Below are 21787 nucleotides of genomic sequence, written 5' to 3' on the forward strand. Positions count from 1 at the left end.
TTTCACAGTTTGTGGTTGACCCATTTTCTATAGCAAATATCAGGGAAGTTAGAAACCTGTGTGATCACCATATTGGAGTGTTAGGATTCTTGTCCTCATGTAATACTGTAAGGAGTAAAGTAAAGCAGATGTAAATGTGTGCTTATATTGTTTGCTTATCTCAAAGTCACTCTAGTAACACATTTTGAACATTAAGAATTGTTATTACCATAATCTCAGGAGCCAAAAGAATGACTTTTACTTTCTTACACATCTCCTGTGCCCCCCACTCCATACACACACTCGCACACTGACATTATTTCCATGTGTTCTTGAGAAGAAGGTTTAAGAGGTGGCTGCAGAGTTGTTCTGAGAGGAGAGAAATGCCTTTTTAGTAAAAACAATTTTAGGATCGTTTTGATTGTGGAAAGATAGTCTTCAGGATTTTTCCTGGATGGATCCAGAGTGAGGCAAATAATTCAGAGAGAAGTAAGAAGTTGCAAATTATCTGCTGAAATAGCTACAATTATTCCTCACCCCACCCTTAGCCCGCCATTTGCATTCGTCTTTGCAGTGTGACTTTGTAGCTCAGTCTTTCAAGTGGGGACCGGTGACTTGCTTTGAATGTAGCAGAAGAGACAGTGTTCCAGTTGTTCCTAGGGTTCAAAAAGCCTTGTGTACATCTGCTTGTTCTCTTGGAACCCAGCCCAACCTCCATGTGAATAAACACTGGCTGGCTTACTGGAGGATGAGAGACTGCATGGGAGATTCAAGTCGGGACATTCATCCCAGCAGAGCTCCTGGACACGTGAGAGCCCGCCTACTAAAAGCAAAGCTAACCTGCCTCTGACAGCAGATGCGTGAGGGTGCCCAGCTGAGTCTAGTCCAAATTGCTGAACAGTTACACAATCACTACTAAATAAACGGTTGTTTGGAATGGTTTGTTAAACAACAGAAGCCAATTGATACAGAAACATTTAAATCTCTGAGGATAGTGTCATGGGAGGAGTGCTGGGAACGGGGGCAGGCTATGGGAAAGGAAAATGGGTGGTGAGGAAAAAAGAGCCCAACAGGGCAGGTGATGTCAGTGAGAGGTTTGATTATGAGAGTGGCCGGGAGACAGAGCTGAGGTTGGTAGTACACAGTAAGCTTTCTTTAGTCCTGCTCTAACCCCGGAATCTTCCACAAACGACTCCTACTCATGTTTTCCTTGGACGACTGGTATTTTTCAGAATCAAAGAAAAGGGGTTGTGTTTCCTATCTGCGATCACAAGGGCATGAAGGGAGGAAGGAAAGGGGAGTAGCTGCCAGAAGTAAGACTTGAGTGAACTGAACATCTAGAGGAAGCAAGCAATGATGAGGGTCAGGTGGTAGCTTGGAAAGGTACGTCCCACCCAAGAATTCCTGGAAATACGGGAAGTGTTGGTTTTGTTTTGCTCTATGTAGGTTCAAGCCAATTTTTTCTCAGTCTTAGTGCATAGGGTCACCCCCCCAAAACCAGAGAACTTTCAGCCACAAGGAGCTGAAATCACCAGGTTATACATCGTTTCTATCTACCATACACAATGTGTCTTTTCATTTGTTTCGAAAGTGTAAGGTGGATGCCGAAAACATTGTATGGCACACCAGTTCAGCTCTGGCATCAGGAAGAAGTACTTTTCATTGCTCCACTGCTAATTTTTCTTTTAATACATCTGGAATCAAAAGAGAAATCAGCTCATCAACCCCTTGTAAAAAGCCAGGCAACGGCAAAGCAAGTGTGACGTGAAAACTGAATGCGTAGACGTATTTGAGGTAAAGGGAACGTCGCAGGCAAGATGTAGAAGCAGGACAGTCCAGGATATTTGGGGAAGAGAAACAGTTTAGTTTGGCTGATGATAGTGGACAATTGTTTGAAATACCATATGATGTATTTTTCCTCCCTATTATTTCCAGAGTCGGTTTTTTAAGTTTGTTTGTTTGGTTAGTTGGTTGTTTTGAAAACCCTGAAGCTTTCCCTCCGTTAAATGAAGAAGCTGAAGATAATTTTTTTTTCCCTGTGGAAAGGGAGACTTAACACTACCCAGAACAAAGCCCTTGCTTAGCTTTGAGTTTCAAACTAGATTTTGAAAATAAAGTCTGTGGAGAAATAAATAAGGTGGCCCCCAAAATTAGACTTTCAAATGCTCTGAAGTGCTAGAAAATCAAGAGTGGTAGCCTTTGTGGGAACAGTGACTGGGAAGGGGTATGAAAGGGACTTCTAGTGATGTCCATTCATTGATCTGTGTGGTCTTCATCTTCTATGGATGTGTTTGCTGTGAGAATATTCATTGAGCTATGCACTGATATTTGTATAAATAAATAACTGAATGAATAATCAATAGAACAAACTAGACTTTGAAGTAGTAGAAGAATATTTTCTCAAACCTCTTAGAGCAGAGTTTTTATTTAAAGAACCAAAGTTTGGAGAGTTGGCCCCAGAGAAGGATGCAGGATACCATTAGAGAAAGTACCTGCTATACAGAGGACAGCAAACCCCTCTACTTTGGGAGGGATGTCTGGCAAATGCAAGAAAAGAGAAAGGAGTTGCCTGCGAGTGCTTGAACCACTTGGGAGTTTGAGGGAAATAAAAAATATTGAGAGCCTGGGTAGGGGCAAGGCTTGGAGAGGATCCAGTGTCAGCAAAGCACCCTGGAGGGAGATGTCCCAGCACATCTGGCTGGGGTAGACGTCTAAGCTGGTGAGCTCAGACATCCTCAAGAGTTCCCCCTTATAGCTGTATGGTCCTGGGAAAGTCACCAGCTCCTCCCCAGCCCTCTGGGAGGGCCCAGAAGCTGCAGAGATGGGGGGGGGGCTCTTGACTAGGGTCCATGGAGGACTCCAGGCATCAGCACAGGTTCCAGGACAACACCTTAAACTCCAGCCACATGCCCGCAGCCACCACCACTGACACAAGATGCCCAGTGACCATGAGAATCCAAACTGTCATGGGTGACAGGGGAGGCAGGCTGGTGATGAGACAAACAGGGCAACATAACTTACCTGGAGGCTCCTCCCTGCATCCCAGGAATCCCCCCTGCCTGTAAGGTCCCAATGAAGGAAGGAGGTGAGAAAGTGGAGAACACTCAAGAAGGGGGCACATCCTGAAAAACGTAGGCATTAATCCAAAGGAGCTATTCTAAATCAAGGGAGGCTAGACACTTTTAATTAGAAAAGTCGTTTTTCAACCATTAGTGGAAAGACATGTAAAAATTAAAGGATGTTACAGACATTTTTGCACATTTGAGTCAACATAGATGATTGTTTTTTGGACCAGAGTACATATAGAATATATTTGAAGGAGAACAGTGGGAGAGAAGACTGGGGAGGTAGGCTGAAATTAGAACACTGAAGTATTCTTTAAGGGAAGGGAAATCAAAGACATTGATGTCAATTTTCCTGATCTCTCAACAGAAGGGCCAGGACCACATCTGATAATCTAAGAGTAATTGAAGGTTTTCTCCTGGAGGACATTATGCTAAGTGAAATAAGTGAGTCACAGAAGAACAAATACTGAATGATTCCACTTCGATGAGGTTTTCTATTACTCTTCTAAAATAGTCAAATTCATAGAAGCAGAAAAACCAATAGTAGTTGCCAGGGGCTGGGGCTGGGAGGAAATGGGAAGATGGTCATTGGGTGTAAAGTTTCATGAGTAAGTTCTAGAAATCTGCTGTACAACATACTGCCCATAGTTAACAATATTGTAACGCACAACTCAAATTTGTTAAGACGGTAGGTTTCATGTTAAGTGCTCTTACTACACACACACACCACAAGGAAACTTTGGAAGGTGTTGGATAGGTTTGTTATCTTGATTGTAGCACTGGTATCACACAGGTCCAAACTCATCAAATTGTACACATGGATTATTTGCAGTTATTTGTATTTTAATTAAAAGTCAATAAAGCTGTTTTTTTTTTTAAAAGAATAAATTGAGAGTTTTCCAATGCTCATAAGTAATTCCTCATTCCTTCTTTGGCACATCAGTCCTCTGCCTAAAGGGCATAAATAGAAATATTCTTTCTCCAGGAAATTATTAACAATATTATCCAAAAATGAAAATCTCACACAGCACCTTCCAGGGAAAGTCTGTCTGAGCTCTGCGGGGCTCACAAGCAGAATCTGTGGAACTGAGAAGATGGACCACAAGTCTTGGCTAGAGCACATCAGTCTCTCACATTTCTCTGATGCATTCACAACACTCATAGGCAGAGAAGGAAAAAAAGACTGTCCTTTTACACCTTCAAGTTTGTTGTTTTAGCTCATAATTAGTTCAGATTAAGAGAATGACCCAAATAAATTGACCTCAGAGATTACAATGTGTTAGCTTGTCTTCTGTTTTATTTATATATATATTTTTAATGCTTATTTATTTTGAAGAGAGAGAGAGTCAGAGCATGACTAGGGGAGGGGCAGAGAGGGAGACACAGAATCCAAAGCAGGCTCCAGGCTCTGAGCTGTCAGCACAGAGCCCGACGCAAGGCTCGAACCCATGAACTGTGAGATCATGACCTGAGCCGAAGTCGGTCACTCAACTGACTAAGGCACTCAGGCGCCCTACTTGTCTTTTGTTTTAAATCAACATCCGCAGCTGTTTGTTGCTTCAAACAAGTCAGTAGAACTAAGATGCAACCTTAATGTTATACACCTTGCAAGTGAAGGTTGGAAACAACCACCACAGCTTTAAGAAGTGATACATTTCCTTCAAGGCAAAACCTGGGTCTAACTGTGAGATCCTCCGGATGTGTGCACAGCACTCAAGCAAGACGAGGGTCGGGTGGTGGTACCGTCTCTCTGCAGTGGAGAGGTATAAAGCAGGAGGGAAAAGTGTGCAAAATCAGCAGCATATGTAAGCAGTCAGGAAACCAGTCTTCTGTCTTTACAGGCCTCTTTGTATGTAAGTTTGGTTTGCGTCCACCATGCAAATTGCAAGAATTCTGACGGTCCCGGCATAAACCTTTCCAGGGCCTTCAGCCTCCTTTTCTCTCTCAAAGTATTGTACACAGTAGTTGCAGAAAAGTCACCCTTGCCCCTTAGCACAACCTAAACATCACACAGTGGAACTTAGGAGAGCTATGCTCATTTTTTTTAGGCCATTTTGGTACTATTAGTGGCACAGTTGCAAGACCTTACTATTTTTCCAAAAGTAGGACCATACCTTCTTAAATGCTTAATTTGCACTCACTGAATCACACACGGGGAGAACTTGGCTCATTCCGAATTTAAAATATACTGGAACCTACTGAAGCAGCCTGAGGGGATTCTTTGTCTATGAGTCAGTGACTGTGAAGCTGGTGGAATGCTTATGGAACAGAGTTCCTTCTAGAGAGACTGTGTGAGTGTATCTCAAGTCCACTGACTTTACTGGTAAGGATGCCCCAAACCACCTCCTTTATTATAGATTTGGTTAGGTTTTAAAAATAACTGTACCCAATTCAGCAATTCCACTCCTGTGTATATACCCAAAAGAACTCAGAGCAAGGAACTGAATAGATATTTGTACACCCATGTTCATAGCAGTGTTATTTACAATAGCCAAACAATGGAAACAACCCCGAGTGCCCATTAGTGGGTGAACAGATAAACAAAATGTGGTCTATAAATAAAGTGGAAATTCTGATACGTGCTACAACATGGATAAACCTTGAACACAGAAGCCCAAATACTGTATGACTCCACTCACATGAGGTTCCTAGATTGGTCAGATTCAGAGACACAAAGGAGAATGGTGATTCCCAGCGCTGGGGAAGGGAGGAGAATGGGGAATTACTGTTTAATGGATACAGAGTTTCAGTTTGGGATTCTGCAGAAGGATGGTGGTGATGCTACACAACAATGTGAACGAACTTAATGACACTAAACTGTACATAGAAAAATGGATAAACTGGTAAATTTTAGGTTATGTGTATTTTACCACAATAAAAAACATTTAAATATAATTATACCCAAGGGGCGCCTGGATGGCTCAGTCGGTTAAGCATCTGACTCTTGATTTCAGTTCAGGTCATGATCCCATGGTTTGTGGGTTTGAGCCCCATGCTGGGCTCCACACTATGGGGAGCCTTCTTGGGACTCTCTCTCTCCCACTCTCTGCCCCTCCCACCTCTCAAAATAAATAGATAAACTTTATTTTAAAAAAGAAAAAAGTAATTGTACCCAAAATATAATGCTGACTACAGCCTTCTAGATGAATTGCACCAAAATTCATACAAATTTGAATTTAAAGAGTCATCATGCCAATAGAAAGAGCATGCCTCTGAGAGATCAGGAGGGAAAAAAAGCACTCAGACAAGATGGCTGATGGCCTGGCATAACTCAAAGAAATAATGAAAGTTCATGTAAATTAAAGCAACAATACTGATAAAAGAAACCCCTTAACCTAACCAAGTGGATAGACTAAAACTCATCCAACATGGCACCCTTTGGCTATATAATGACTAGTGAGCCCTTGAATTGTGGCTGGTCTGAACTGAATTGTGCTATAAGTGTAAAACACACATCAACTTCAAAGATTTAGTGAAAAATAAAATGTATCTCAATAATTTTTATATTGATTAAATGTTTAAATAATATTTTGGGTTTGGGTTAAACATATTAAAATTAATTTCATCTGTTTTCTTTTAACATTTTTTAATAGTTTAATATTTAATATTTAATATTTAATATTTAATAGTTTAATATTTTGGGCTTTGGGTTAAACATATTAAAATTAATTTCATCTGTTTTCTTTTAACATTTTTTAATAGAGATACCAGAAATTTTATTTTACTTATGTTTATGTATTTGTTACTTTTTAAAAACTTTTAAAAAATAGGTATTTGTTAAAAAAATTTTTGTTTACTATTTATTTTGTTTATTTTTGAGAGAGAGAGAGAGAGAGAGAGAGAGAGAGAGAGAGACAGTGTGAGTGGGGGAGGGGCAGAGAGAGAAGGAGAGAGAATCCCAAGCAGGCTTCACAGTCAGTGCAGAGCCCAACGCAGGGCTCAAAATCACGAAACTGCAAGATTATGACCTGAGCTGAAACCAAGAGTCAGATGCTTAACTGACTGAGCCATCCAGGTGTCCCTGTATTTATTACCTTTTTAAATGTTTATAAGTAATAATCTCTACACCCAATACGGGGCTGGAACAAATGACCTGGAGATCAAGAGTTGCAGACTCTTCTGACTGAGCCAGCCAGGTGTCCCTGTATTTGTTACTTTTTTATTGAGATATAATTGACATACATTTATTAGTTTCAGGTCTGCACCATGATGATCCATATTCGTATATATTGTGCAATGATCACCTCAGTAAGTCTTCTTAACATCCATCGCCATACATAGTTACAAAAATTCTTTTCTTATGATAATTTTAAGATCTTCTCTCGTAGCAACTTTCAAATATACAATACAGTAGTTTTAACTATAGTCCCTATGTTGTACAGTCCCTATGTTGTACTTATTTATTTTATAAATGGAAGTTTGTGCCTTTTGACTCCCTTTATCCATTTTATCCACCCTTTCCCTCTGTTTCTGGGAACCACCAATCTGGTCTCTGTATCTGTGAACTTGGGTTTTTGTTTTGTTGTTTAGAGCCCACATATAAGTGAGAACATACAGTATTTGTCTTTCTCCATCTGTCTTGCTTCACTTAGCATAATGGCCTCAAGGTCCATCCATATTGTCACATATGGCAAGATTTCATTGTTGTTGTTGTTGTTGTTTATGACTGAATAGTACACACACACACACACACACACACCATTTTCTTTATCCATTCATCCATCAGTGGACAACTTAAGTTGGTTCCATATCTTGGCTATTATAAATAATGCTGAAATGAACATGGGGGTGTGTATATCTTTTTGAATTGGTGTTCTTGTTTTCTTGAGATAAACACTAAGAGGTGTTAGTTCTAATTTTTAGAACCACCGAAGCATGTGCACCAATTTATATTTCCACCAAACAGCACATAAGGTTTCCCTTTACATTCTCACCAATATGTTGTCTTTTTGATATTAGCCATTCTGACAGGTGTAAGCTGATATCTCATTGTGGTTTTGATTTGCATTTGCCTGATAGTCATGTTGAACAGAATAATAAAAAATACACAGTTGCTTGCCTTTTTTTCCGATGGGACAGCACTATTCTGGGGGCACTTCGTAGTATAACAGAATAGAGAGAGAGTTCATTTCATGATCGTGGATCATGTTACTTTTAAGACTTTGTCAGTTCTGCCAATTTTTTCTTAGCATTTTCTTCTGATACTTGTTCCTTTCTATTCCTATTCCCTAGTCTTGGCCCCCTGCAGCTTTAAACTAGATCCTATATAACAAATGATTATTGGTTTCATTTCCTCTCCTATAATCTTTTCACTGTACCCCTACCGATTAACTTTTAGGAAACCTTTGTGTAGATTTTTTTTCCTATGCTCAAAACCCAATGATTACAGTCTGGGGAGTTTGTAGATTCTGGGTTTCCCAGAGATTCCGAATCAGTAGGTGGGGTGGGGCCCAGACTTTGCATTTTAACAGGTACCCCAGACTGTCTTACACAGGAGGTCCGAGGAACAATGATATGTAGGACTAAGCTCAGATTCCTCAAAGTAATTTTCAAGGCTCTTTTTACCTTCATAATCTGGTTAGTCCAATCTGTCTGAGGGAGAATGGGAAGCAACCATTACCTAGAGAACGTCTGGAAGAAAACAGGCTTCTGTCCTGGGAAGCTTTGATACGTGCTTTACTGAGGCCAGTGATTTGGTCCTAAAGATGTTTCCAGCGCTGCTATTCCATGACCCTACACTTACCATTATGATTATCTACAACTTCAGAGTAATTTTTCCAAGGTTCTGTCTGAATTTGAGGAAGTCAATCTCTTCAGTACTGCACTTTATAGTGCTGATATCATAACATGAATCTACATAGACCAAGATAGTTTTGACATGTGCCCTTTTACACAAATTGTTCTCTTTGGTTTTCTATTGAGTAGCTCCAGGCATCTTTAGGGATACAAATATCAGGATTTAATCAAATAAGCTCTCATTCCAATAGGTAAAGATTATGGTGCTGCAGACTTGTGAACCATATCTAGTTCAGGGAATCATTTTGAGTTTTCTGCATGTTTGCTGTTGCTGACTGTGTCTCATAAAAATTCGTATGTTGAAGCGCTAATCTCCAGTCTCAAAATTTGGAGACAGCCTTTTAAGCAGGTAATTAAGGTTAAGTGAGGTCATAAGGGTGGGGTCTAATCCCACTGGACTAGCGTCCTTATAAGACGAGGAAGAAACACAGAGACTGGTCTCTCTTTGCATGCACACAGAGGAAAGGCCATATGAGGACACACAGAAAGAAGGCATCTGTCTGAAAGCCAGAAAGGCCTCATCAGAAACCAACCTGCTGGCAGCTTGATCTTGGACTTCTAGCCTCTAGAACTGTGAGAAAATAAATGTCTGATGTTTAAGCCACTCAGTCTGTGGTGTTCTGTTACGGCAGCCCTAGCAGACTGATACAATAGCCAATATTTAAAATTTGGGAGGTTGCCTGTAAAAATCTGAATTTCTTTGGAGAAGTTGTAAGATTGGCAACATCTGGCTAGAGATGAGGACTAATTTGTCTGCATTCTCTAGTTTTCCAGTCTCCAAGAATCCCTTTCTCTCCCAGACATGAAGACTAAAGGTCAGTGACCAATTGTGTTACTATTACTTTATTATTATTATTTTTTAAAAATCCAGTATAATTAACATACAGAGTTTCATTAGTTTCAGGTGTACAATATAGTGATCCAACACTTCCATACATTACCTGGTGCTCATCATGACAAGTGCATTCCTTAATCCCATCACCTATTTCCCCCATTCACTCACCCACCTCATGCCAATATTATTTTAAAAACAACAACATATCTAGCTCATTCTGCTCATTTATGTTACTTGCCTAGCCCTTGTGAACACTTAGCTTTATAATCACTAATGTAACATATCTACTGACAAAGGTCAGTTTTCTTTCCAGTAATGCAAAAGGATTTCCATTTAACTACCCACACTCTCTCTGAACTTCATTTTTGATATATGGTCATTCTCTGTAAGCAACCCAACCAGCTATAGATTCTTCAAGCTTCTATGAACCATACTGATATCACTAATATACCTTTCAATCATTAAAATAAATTGGGACATAAATCTAAAATAATGACAAATCTTAACTCTGAACATCATGAGCCAATTATGTAATTTGCAAAGGATGACTTTTTATCAACTAATAAATCAGGGTGGCATGAACTGGCAGAAGAAAATCTCCCTTTGGTCTTGACAGATGCAAATAAAGAATAAATTACTTTTACTTGAAAACTTGAAAATAATGGGTTGGGAGTATAAGGATTCCATATGTTACATGATTTCAAGTCAGCCATGACAGTTGTGCATCGAAACCATTGAAATACTAACTTTACATCTTACATTTATAGAAATTAAAGCATAAACCATTTTAAGAGGCAGAATATGTAATAACCATTTGTCAGAGAAAGCAGGAACAGAAACTGGAGACACAGAGATTTGAGTAGAGAGAGAAAAGGAAACCAATTACTGAAAGGCAAGAAAATTTAATCTAAAATTTGAGCATAAAAGAATAGCGCACAAAAGGGAAGACCAGAAGTCTATGATAGTCTACTGTATTTACTTATTGGTGGGCACAATTTTGTTGGGACTGTGTTTCTATTAGATTTATTCAGGCAAAATATATTAGTAAATCACAGTATTGTTCATCTTAGGTATCTATAATGAAGTAGACATCTGAATGGGTCAAAATCATTCTTTTCAAAACAACAACATTTTATGAAGCAATCTATCAATGACCTTTTGAGTTACTTCATTTGTTGGCTTCCTATGTGCTTGGGACTAGAATTCATTTGCTTAGTTTACAGAAACCAAATAACAAAATGTTCATAACTTACTACGGGCCACCCCAGCATGTATCAGTTATACTGTACTGTTGATTAGGTATAGTTGAAAGCTATTGCAAATGTTCATTTTAAAGATTATAAATATTTCAATAGTGGTTTAGATGTTGAAGCTACAATTCTTTTTTTGTCAAAACAACAACAACAATCCTGCTCATTTATTTTATCTATGGATTGTGTATACCATTTGTTAACTGAGGACCTCTCTTTTAAAGTTAGTATTAGGAAGAATGTCTGCCTTAGAAGTTTCCAAATAACAAAAAAGTAAAATTCATTGGGAGTGTCTTAAGGAAAAAAGTCATTCATGTTCATCGTGAACAGATTGGAAAACACAAATGAGCAAAGAGAAAACAAAAATCATTTGTATTGCACCATTCAGATATAATCATTTGTTTTATCACAGTTTGGTGTATTTAAGTTGTGTCTTCTTCCGTTGTGACTAGCTGCATGTATATAATTTTCTAAAAATGTGCTCACACTGTATATACTGCTTCAGAACCTGCTTTCCAATTTAACAATATTTTACAAAAGGCTTTCTATGTCATTAACTAGCATTCTATAACATGTTTTCATTGTATTGCTAGACCATCATTGAATTAACCAAAGTTTTTCCTAACATTTGTACCATTAAAAACAATGATGTGGTGAATACTCTTGTAGAATAACTGTTGGGCACAATCCCAAAGGCACACAAAGTTATGATGCTTTTAGTGTGCATTGCCAAATTTCCATGGCAGTATGATTGTGCCCATTTAGATAGACCCTAGTATGATACAAGATTATCTGAGATTATCAGTACAATTCTGTACTTATTGTATCATATCGTATTGTATTTTTTTAAGTAGGCTTCACACCCAGCACAGAGCCCAGTGTAGGGGCTTGAACTCACGACTCTGAGATTAAGACCTGAGCTGTATCACTTGGGGCGCCTGGGTGGCTCAGTCAGTTAAGCGTCCGACTTCAACTCAGGTCCCGATCTTGTGGTCTGTGAGTTCGAGCCCCGTGTCGGGCTCTGGGCCGACGGCTCAGAGCCTGGAGCCTGCTTCAGATTCTGTGTCTCCCTCTCTCTCTGCCCCTCCCCTGTTCATGCTCTGTCTCTCTCTGTCTCAAAAATAAATAAACATTAAAAAAAAAAAAAAAAAAAAAAAAAGACCTGAGCTGGGATTGAGTCAGACATTTAACCGACTGAGCCTCCCAGGTGCCCCTCTTCTGTATTTTAAATGAGATCACAAGTAGGAAGTACTTAATACAGTCCTCGACATATTAGTATTATGTACGATTTGGTTCTCTTTCTGCTCCAGTCTCACTGAGGGACAGAATTCTACTTTCTACATTTGAGTACATGAGAAAGTGGTTTTTTGGGGGGCATTTAGTGCATATGAGGCAGGGAGGTTCTTAAGTGGGTTTCCTTATTGTTTTCACTGAATTATAGGAATAAACATAGCCTATTTCATTCCCAAGTCTTCTGTGGGATGAGATTAAACATCTTGAGTTAACTTGGACTGTGAAATGATCTTTTAAACCTAATCCCATTAGGTAAAAGAAAAAGAAGAGATTTATTCAACCATCTCAGTTGTCTGCTTATCAACAACTGAGATTCTCATTTTCCTAAATGGAAATAAACTTTCTGAGTATTTTGGATCTAGTGTCTCAATTCCATGCAAATGCCTTAGAGAGTATCAAAGTAACAGGATTTACAGTGCCACCCCCTAAGAAAACCAACCTTCTGTTAACTGTCAGAACCTAGGAAAGTTTGAAAAAGAAACAAGTTATTTCTAATGCAAGTGATCCTGAGAGTAGTGAAAGAGCATTCACTAGGGACAGCAGACTGATCATGGCAGGGATTTCTAGAAGGAAGCCCTGCAAACCATAGACAGTGGGAGATCAAAGAGTATCTACTTAAAATTCCTTCCACCTTAAACTCCTTTCAAACAGAAACAGCTGGCTATCACCAAGAGTATATTGGATTCCCAGGATGTCCTGGGAAAGAATAAAACCTAAAAAAAAAAAAAAAAAAAAGAAAAAAGAAAAAGAAAAAAAAAAGAACTGTTGCTGAAAACTTATAAGGAATTAATGTTGCCAGCTTTAAATAGCAGAAAATAAATACAACACAAAAAACACTTACCAAAAACTAATGAAAAAAAAAAAAAAACCCACGAGTGCCATTGCAGCATGTAGTGGCAAAGAAATGGTGTGACTGTCCCCATGTTTGTTCTCTGATAGCTGTGAGCACTTTCACTCTCTTTGACATTTTCCTAGTAAGATCAGAGTTTTCTGTTAGGACATTTCATACACACGCACACACACACAGAGTCAAAAACTGACCCTTAAATTCAGCTTCTCATTTGTAGTACCCAAGGATACCAACTTTCGGGAGTTTAAGAATTTAAAAAAATTCTTAGGAACATACAAGGTGATTTTCATGTTAATTTCTTTTAACTGTTTCCAAGTGCTTAGCTTCTTCACTTTTTAAAATGGCACTGTTGCTTTTCTTTTATGTATTTATTAACCATAAAACATGAAAACCTCCAGCTTTCTTCTATCAAGCATAGCATAAAGGAACAATCCTTCTTTACCATCACTCATCCAACATTTTTTGTGTTGCAATTGTTTACCTGGTACTTCACTCCTAGGACCCACTAAATCCAAGAATAACTTGAAATCCTAAGGCAGTGGTGAAAGCTTCCTTTAGTAAAAACGGAATAATGTTATTTGTTTTCTAGAGCTGTCATAATCCATGATTTCTAGAGGTATTTTGAATGTTTGTGAAGCACAGCCCAATGGCAACTTTAACATTAGAAGCATGTTGATAGTTGAAGAATTTACACTTTTATTTAAATTCAGTTCCTAGTTGGCATCATTAATAGCACTGCCTTGTTCCTATTATCTTCTTTTATAACCTCCTCTGAAAAGCAGGGAAGATGAGCTGGTGTTTTAAAAACCTCAAAATTCTCAGAAACTTCTTTTTACCAGAGAATCTATCACTAGTATAATTTTTCATCCTGTACAGGCTTTTCATTTCATACAAATTATTTGCATTTAATTCAATTAGGTTAAGATCTTCTCCCAATTATGATGAACATAGATAGTACTTAATACTTTTTTAATGAAACAGCCTAGCCTGCTCTTCAAAGAATTAACTGACATTGCCGGTTTATGGAGCTGGTGCATACAAAGCTATTTTCCTGGCTAGTATGAGATGCTTGGGACAGTTAGTTCCCAAACATTTCAGCACACCAAGGTTACTTATGCGATTCTTTTAAGTGACCTCTCATGTTTCCACAACCTGATAAAATGCTATTAATCTTTTGTGGCCACCTTTTAAAAAAGTACTTCGTGTGCTACAAATGAGTTCAGAAATTTCAAGCTATTTATGTGAAGTAACAGTATCCTTACAGCAGCGTAAATTAATTCTTCAATAAAAGTGTTGGTCAGTCCTATGAGGGAAATAAAACGTAGAATTGTTTATGCTTTGTAAGCCCCAAAGTAAAAATCCTGCTCATTGCTTATGTTTCTGTGATTTGCATTATCTGGTATGGTGACAGTTACACATGATCTTCTCCGATGTTTGATCGTATTTAGGAGAAATCTGGAATGACCTCAGGATGCTCTCAGGTCCTGCTGCTCAAATCTAAATTCTGTTTAATAACAGTTCGTGAAATCACCACGTCTCCCTAGAGCTCTCGCGTGGGTTGCAAGTGATCAAACAGACAACACCATAATGACGGGGCAGTGAGATAGGTTTAACAGAAAGGGAATTCTAAAGACATGCAGGAATGACTGTGAAAGTGCACACCAGGAAGGCCATACCTTTTATTAAAATCATCACAAATACAAAAGTCTCACTGAAATAGGTTTATGTACCGTATACATATATTCTCCAATTCCTGGAAAATTATCACAAACTTATTGGCTTTACATTTCATTACATGGCATATCCCTAAAATGTTAAATAGAACAAAAATATCTATGCAGTTTTTGGATGGAGAGCACCCTTTGCTATTTTTAATTCCTGTCTTTTCATCCAGACATTTATCTGTTTGTAAAGGATTTGCTAATAAATGTTCTAGGCTTCCTGGCCATGGGACTGCTATGTTCTCTGTCATGTAAAATTTGGTAGCTTATAATGTTTGTTCACATTTCAAATGTATCTTGCCTTTTCTGTAGCAAGAGCCAGTCTGCGGATGTTGGATATACAACCAGCTGCGGCTTCCTGGAGGTCCTGGTCAGTGGATCCAACCATATCCAGCAGAAGCTGTCACATGTAAAAGAGAAGGAGGGATCATCAGGGAAATACAAATCAAAACCACACTCAGATATCACCTCACACCAGTCAGAGTGGCCAAAATGAACAAATCAGGAGACTATAGATGCTGGAGAGGATGTGGAGAAACGGGAACCCTCTTGCACTGTTGGTGGGAATGCAAATTGGTGCAGCCGCTCTGGAAAGCAGTGTGGAGGTTCCTCAGAAAATGAAAAATAGACCTACCCTATGACCCAGCAATAGCACTGCTAGGAATTTATCCAAGGGATACAGGAGTACTGATGCATAGGGCCACTTGTACCCCAATGTTCATAGCAGCACTCTCAACAATAGCCAAATTATGGAAAGAGCCTAAATGTCCATCAACTGATGAATGGATAAAGAAATTGTGGTTTATATACACAATGGAGTACTACGTGGCAATGAGAAAAAATGAAATATGGCCTTTTGTAGCAACGTGGATGGAACTGGAGAGTGTGATGCTAAGTGAAATAAGTCATACAGAGAAAGACAGATACCATATGGTTTCACTCTTATGTGGACCCTGAGAAACTTAACAGAAACCCATGGGGGAGGGGAAGGAAAAAAAAAAAGAGGTTAGAGTGGAAGACAGCCAAAGCATAAGAGACTCTTAAAAACTGAGAACAAACTGAGGGTTGATGGGGGGTGGGAGGGAGGGGAGGGTGGGTGATGGGTACTGAGGAGGGCACCTTTTGGGATGAGCACTGGGTGTTGTATGGAAACCAATTTGACAATAAACTTCATATATGGGAAAAAAAAGAGGAGGAGGGAAAGGGAAGCAAGTATAAAACCATTAATCTCAAGGCATAAAGTTAGGCTTTGGAAGCAACTTTAAATATTAAATGTTTTTTAAAGTCACAAAAAGAAAAAGAAAGAAAGAAAGAAAGAAAGAAAGAAAGAAAGAAAGAAAGAAAGAAAGAAAGAAAGAAAAGAGAAAAAGTACAAGAAATTCCATTAGGCAAATGCAATTATAAATGCTGCTTCACCAGAGGCAGGGATTTCTCATGAAATGCTCACCATAGCTATTTTCTGGAGCCAAACTGGACCGGTTACTGCCTCCTTCGTTTGGTCATTTAACCTCTATAAATTCTGCTTTAAAATTTCTGTTGCATTCATTCTGGCTTTTCTGCCTCCAAGGAGCCATAGCACACCATGCCTAGACTATTAGTGCGTACCCTTAGGTTTAATTTCTCTGCATTCCAACCCATCGGATCATGTCACAACCTAATTATGTCAATCCCCTAACTGCACCGACTCCCAGTGCTAAATAACTAGGGCCCAGTCTGTTAACTTGTCCTTCAAAGGACTTTTGTGCTCTGGCCTCAGTTTACCTTTCTAGCCATTCATCTTTCTCCTGCTCCATCTCCAAGGGCACATGCTTCCTCATTTCTTTTGTCTTGCTTGATGCCATCCCTGTACCTGAAAGGCTGACTTTCTAAATTTTATCTATCTTTCATTAGCCAGTTAACTTTTCCACAAAGCCTCCATGATTTCCATAAAATAAAATGGCATTTCTCCCCATCAGAACTCTCCTAGCAGTTTACTCAAATGCCTCCTACTAATATCTTCCCATTTATTCTTAAAGTTTTGTTTTTTATTTATTTAAGTAATTTCCACATCCAACGTGGGGCTCAAACTCACAACCCCGAGATCGAGAGTCATATACTCTTCCAACTGAGCCAGCCAGGCACCTGGACATCTTCTCTTTTAAACACATATTTGGATTAATGTTTTCTGTCCTTCTTTAGGTTGTAAACTCTGAAACTTATAATTCCATATCATGCCTAATACATAGTAGATACCAAATAAATGTCAGATAAATGAGTTAGGACTTTAAAAATATATCAGTTATGATTCCAGTGAGTAGTTCTGACAAAGGACTTGAAAATCTGAGCTGTATACTCTCTACACAGTAGTATGTGAGTACAAATAAACGTTGATAAGGACAGAAAATAGGGATGACCTGATAAACTAAGAAATACCATAAAGTATTATGAAGCATCTTAAATATGGCAGGCTTCGGGGTTGGCTGTTATTCCCCAGGTAATAATAGGAGTTATTTAAAAACTTTCATCAGGAGAGTGGCATGGCCACATTTGTGTTGTAGAGAGATAACTCTCCTGGTACTGTACAGAACATGGACTGTAGAGAAAAGAAATGGAAGGGTTCTGTGATGCTTCAGGCCAGAGACAATGAGGACTGAATACAGCAGGATGGAGGGGTAGAGTGGCCAGAATGAATTCAAGGGGCGTTTGGGGGTTAAATCATTCAACAAATGGCCCAAGGATAACTAGTTATCCAAATAGAAGAAAATGAAAATGGTAATCTCATATCATACATAAACATCATGTCCAGGTAGATTACTGATTTATTTTTAAAAAATGTTTTATTGGAGAGCCTGGGTGGCTCAGCCAGTTGAGCGTCCAACTTTGGCTCAAATCATTATCTCTTGTGAGTTCGAGGCCTGCCCCACTTTGGGTTCTGTGCTGACAGCTTAGAGCCTGGAGCTTGCTTTGGATCCTGTGTCTCCCTCTCACTTTCTGCCCCTCCCCCACTCATACTCTGTCTCTCTCAAAAATACATTTTTTAAAATGCTAGTTTGTTTTTGAGAGAGAGAGAGAGAGACAGACAGACAGAGTGCAAGCAGGGGAGGGGCAGATAGAGAGCAAGACACAGAATCTGAAACAGGCTCCAGGCTCTGAGCTGTCAGCAAAGAGCCCAATGCGGGGCTTGAACTTGTGAACTGTGAGATCATGACCTGAGCTGAAGTCATATGCTTAACTGACTGAGGCACCCAGGTGCCCCATTAAAAAATTTTTTTTAAGTGTTTGTTTGTTTATTTATTTATTTAGAGACTTAGAAAGCAAGTGGGAAAGGAGCAGAGAGGGAGACAGAGAATCCGAGGCAGGCCTCGCAGCTGTCAGCACAGAGCCCAATGCAGGGCTCAAACTCAAAAACCATGAGATCATGACCTGAGCTGAAACCAAGAGTCGGATGCTCAACTGACTGAGCCACCCAGGTGCCCCATGGATTAATGATTTAAATAAGAAAGAAAAAAATGTGAAAGATTTAGAAGGTTGTAGATGAGAAAACTCTGAACAAATTGAGGTATTGAAGGATGTTTGGCTTCTCAGGTCCTTGACCTCCTTGTTGTCCATGATCTTCACCACATTTCAGCCCCTTGTGTCCAGGGTCACCCATCTTTAACCTCTCCCTTCTACTGATTCCTTCCGATCATCATTTAAACCATGTCCCCATATTTTAACCTCCCTACTACCCTGCCCCCACCACCACACTGACTCCTTTTTTTCTCTTCATTGCCAGATTTCTTTAAAGAGTTGTCTGGATTCATTGTCTCTGGTCTATTCAATCTACTCCAGGTTGGCCTCTGCCTCAGCTCCCCACTGAAACAGCCCTCTCAAGGTCATCAAAAACTTTCGTCTTGCAAAGAATAGACATTTTTGATTCCCCTTATTCAGCTCCTTAACAGTGTTTGATATAACTGACCATCTTCTCCTCTTTAAAATGGTCTATGCTATTGGCTTCTTATATCATACTGTCCTTGTATCCATTTGTCCTCACCTTCTTGCTCTTCAGTGATGGCTCTTTCTCCCCTTCCCCTCCATAAGCTGTTAGAGTTCCTTAGAACAAATTCCTCTTTTATCTTCTGTTTTCTCTCCCTTGAAGGTTTCTCTTTCACTATCTGCCTTCAAATATCATTTATCTGGAGCCATCTTCTCAACTTATGCCTCCACCTCAGAATCTTCTTCTGGAGAGCACACTTCATATCATCATCTTAGACATCTCCACTAGGCAGTCTCACAACTATCTCAAACTTAATATATAGATGAAGTTTCTAATTTTTTTTTCTGTGTAAACCCAGGTTCCCCCACCTCCCCAGTATTCTCCTGTGTCAGTGAAGATATCACCACCTAGCTTCTCAAACCAGAAATTTCCTCACCTTACACTCATTCCTACCTCATCGTCCCTGCACTCCATCCTACAATTATTGTATCTTTGTGATTCAACTGCCTACACTTATTCCAAAGTCATTCACTTCTGTTGCCATTGTTACCACCCCTGTAAAGCCTACAGCAGGTTCCCACTGTCCTTGCACACTCTCTTGCCTGGCCTGCAATCAATCAATGCAACACTGCATCCAGAGTAATGTCCTAAATTGTAAAGTTCACCAACAAGGGGCAAAATTCTAGGGAAACAAAGGGAATAAGACATGATCAAATCTTCTGAGATTTAAGAGAAAGAAATATTCTCTTCTGAGTAAGGGAAACAGGGCCATCTGGGGGAGTTCCTGCCTTGGGAGTTTTGCATTGTTCAAGTAATTAAATAAGGAGGCCATTAGATGAGGTGGCTCTAATGTTTTGGTGGCCTGCATAAGCAAACCAAAACCTAAACCAGAGTCAACACACTTGAGTCTAAGAAAATGAAACCTGAAGCCAATCAATCACAAATAGCCAACTAGGCTCTCCCAAACAAGGCAACTGCTTATGCTATAGCCAGTCAAATAATTTCCTTGCTTTACTTCTGTATCTTTTTAAAAAATTTTTAATGTTTGTTTATTCTTGAGAGAGAGACAGACAGAGACAGAGTGTGAGTGGGAGAGGGTCAGAGAGAGAGGGAGACAGGATCTGAAGCAGGCTCCAGGCTCTGAGCTGTCAGCACAGAGCCTGACGCGGGGGTCGAACTCACAAACTGTGAGATCATGACCTGAGCCGAAGTCAGATGCTTAACCGACTGAGCCACCCAGGCGCCCCTACTTCTGTATCTTCTTTATTGAAAACCTTCCCTTAGCTCCTGGCAGTGGAGTTCTCCTAACCACTCTTAGTTTTATGCTGCCTGGTTTGAATCATGCCTCAGTTTATGTTTTAACAGCATTACTGAGTGTTTTTCTCCAGCATTACTCAATAACTGAGGTGTAAGTTGGAGGAAATAGGTTGTGGGACTGCAATTCATTTGAATAGTTATATAATCCAAGCTGGGTTGGGAGGGAAGTACAAACAGAAGGCTACTGATGTCTGGAAGAATTAGGAAGGGAGACCTCTGTGAAGTAAGAAAACAGTGTTAGTGCTGTTTGAACTCATTGAAGCTCAGGAAGAAGTTGAAAAATAGGACATTAGAGTATGAGAATGGATTATCTGGAGTTTAAGATTCTACAGATAAAGTTGACTTGATTATTAAAAAGGATCAATAATCCAGGTCCAGGATGTGACCATGGGAACACAGGTCAATATAGGATTATTAGGCAATTGTATATGTGCGTACATGTGTGCATACACACACACACACACACACACACACACACACACACCTATGAACACATTTACTTAACTTATATTCTTATTCTCTTTCTCTCTCTGCATAAAGAGGAACTGGTGGAAAAATAATGAGAAGGAAGAACACAGTAGCCAGCTCTCCTCGGTTACTGGCTTAGATGTCTCGGTATTGTAACTCACACTTAAATCCCTTTCCTAGCTTGCAACTTTTAACTCTTGGTCTACAATGCCATATTTTTATCAATTTATCTATTTGCTTATGCCTCATCTTACTATCATATGAAAGCTGTTAAAGCAGATATACCTATATGAAGCTTAGACTATTTCCTCTAAATGTGTACTTAACACAATTTCATCCATCACTTTTTTTTCATACTCACACATTTTAGCTGTCTACCTTCATTGCTGGAACCCTCCACCACTCTTGAGTATTGAGTACTAGCTATAAATGTGGAGATTTTGCTCCTGTGCATCATTACTAAATCAATAAACAAGAGTCGTCCCAGTCCTGACCCCAAGGAAGCCTGATATCGATACTTCTCTATTCTCAGATGGAACAATTTTTCTTTCAATTCTGCTTTCCAAACTTTAAATTGGTTCTTTAATCAAAACAAAACATTCCAATGATTTTTTTGGTAAATTATATAATCTCTTGAGGATTTTGAAAAGTTATTAATAATTTCCCTTTACATAACATATTTTCTCCCTCCTTCTCCCAAGTAGATGATTCAAAAGAATTCATGAGTCCCTTCATCGATTCCATTGTTTTATAAATATAGCATTAAATTCTCCCAATAGCCTAATCACTTTAATAAACAATTTTTATTACCAAATTAATTTTTTATTACAGCCATATTATTATAATGAAGAATGTCAGTTACGTGTAGGCTTTTCTGGGCCCTGGAAGAGGGAGGCCTGATGCTACATTAAAAGCTTAATTTCTGGGGCTCGGTCAGTTAAGCATCTGACTCTTGATCTTGGTTGGCTCAAGTCATGATCTCGCAGTTTGTGGGATCAAGCACCGCTTTAGGCTCTGTGCTGACAGCGTGAAGCCCACTTGGGATTCTCTCCCTCCCTTTGTCTCTGCCCTTCCTCCACTTGTGCATATGCTCTCTCTCAAAATATATAAATATGCTTAAAAAGCTTGAGGTCCACAAGAAAACGGGATGTACAGATAATCTCGCGTCCAACTTCCCTATATAAGTTGTTCAAGAAGTTGGAGGAACACAGATTGCCAGCTCCAACAAGCCCACCTAATGCCTATCCCACAAGGCCAG

General features: G+C 39.3%; 2 protein-coding genes across 3 annotated transcripts in view; one reads left to right on the forward strand and one right to left on the reverse strand.

The window, feature by feature from the left end:
* The window catches only part of LOC123386477, a 99337-nt gene that overhangs the window by 58354 nt on the left and 19196 nt on the right, over positions 1-21787 (forward strand). The gene's annotated exons all lie outside the window — the stretch shown is intronic.
* ODAD2 (outer dynein arm docking complex subunit 2) overlaps positions 14724-21787 on the reverse strand; it is a 179211-nt gene continuing 172147 nt past the window's right edge. Inside the window, exon 20 of the mRNA XM_023256476.2 lies at positions 14724-15189. Within this exon, the coding sequence (XP_023112244.2) occupies positions 15076-15189 (114 nt within the window). The 3' untranslated portion in view covers positions 14724-15075. The remainder of the gene's footprint in view (positions 15190-21787) is intronic.

The sequence above is a fragment of the Felis catus genome, chromosome B4 (genome assembly GCF_018350175.1).
Source record: "Felis catus isolate Fca126 chromosome B4, F.catus_Fca126_mat1.0, whole genome shotgun sequence".
NCBI lineage: Eukaryota > Metazoa > Chordata > Mammalia > Carnivora > Felidae > Felis > Felis catus.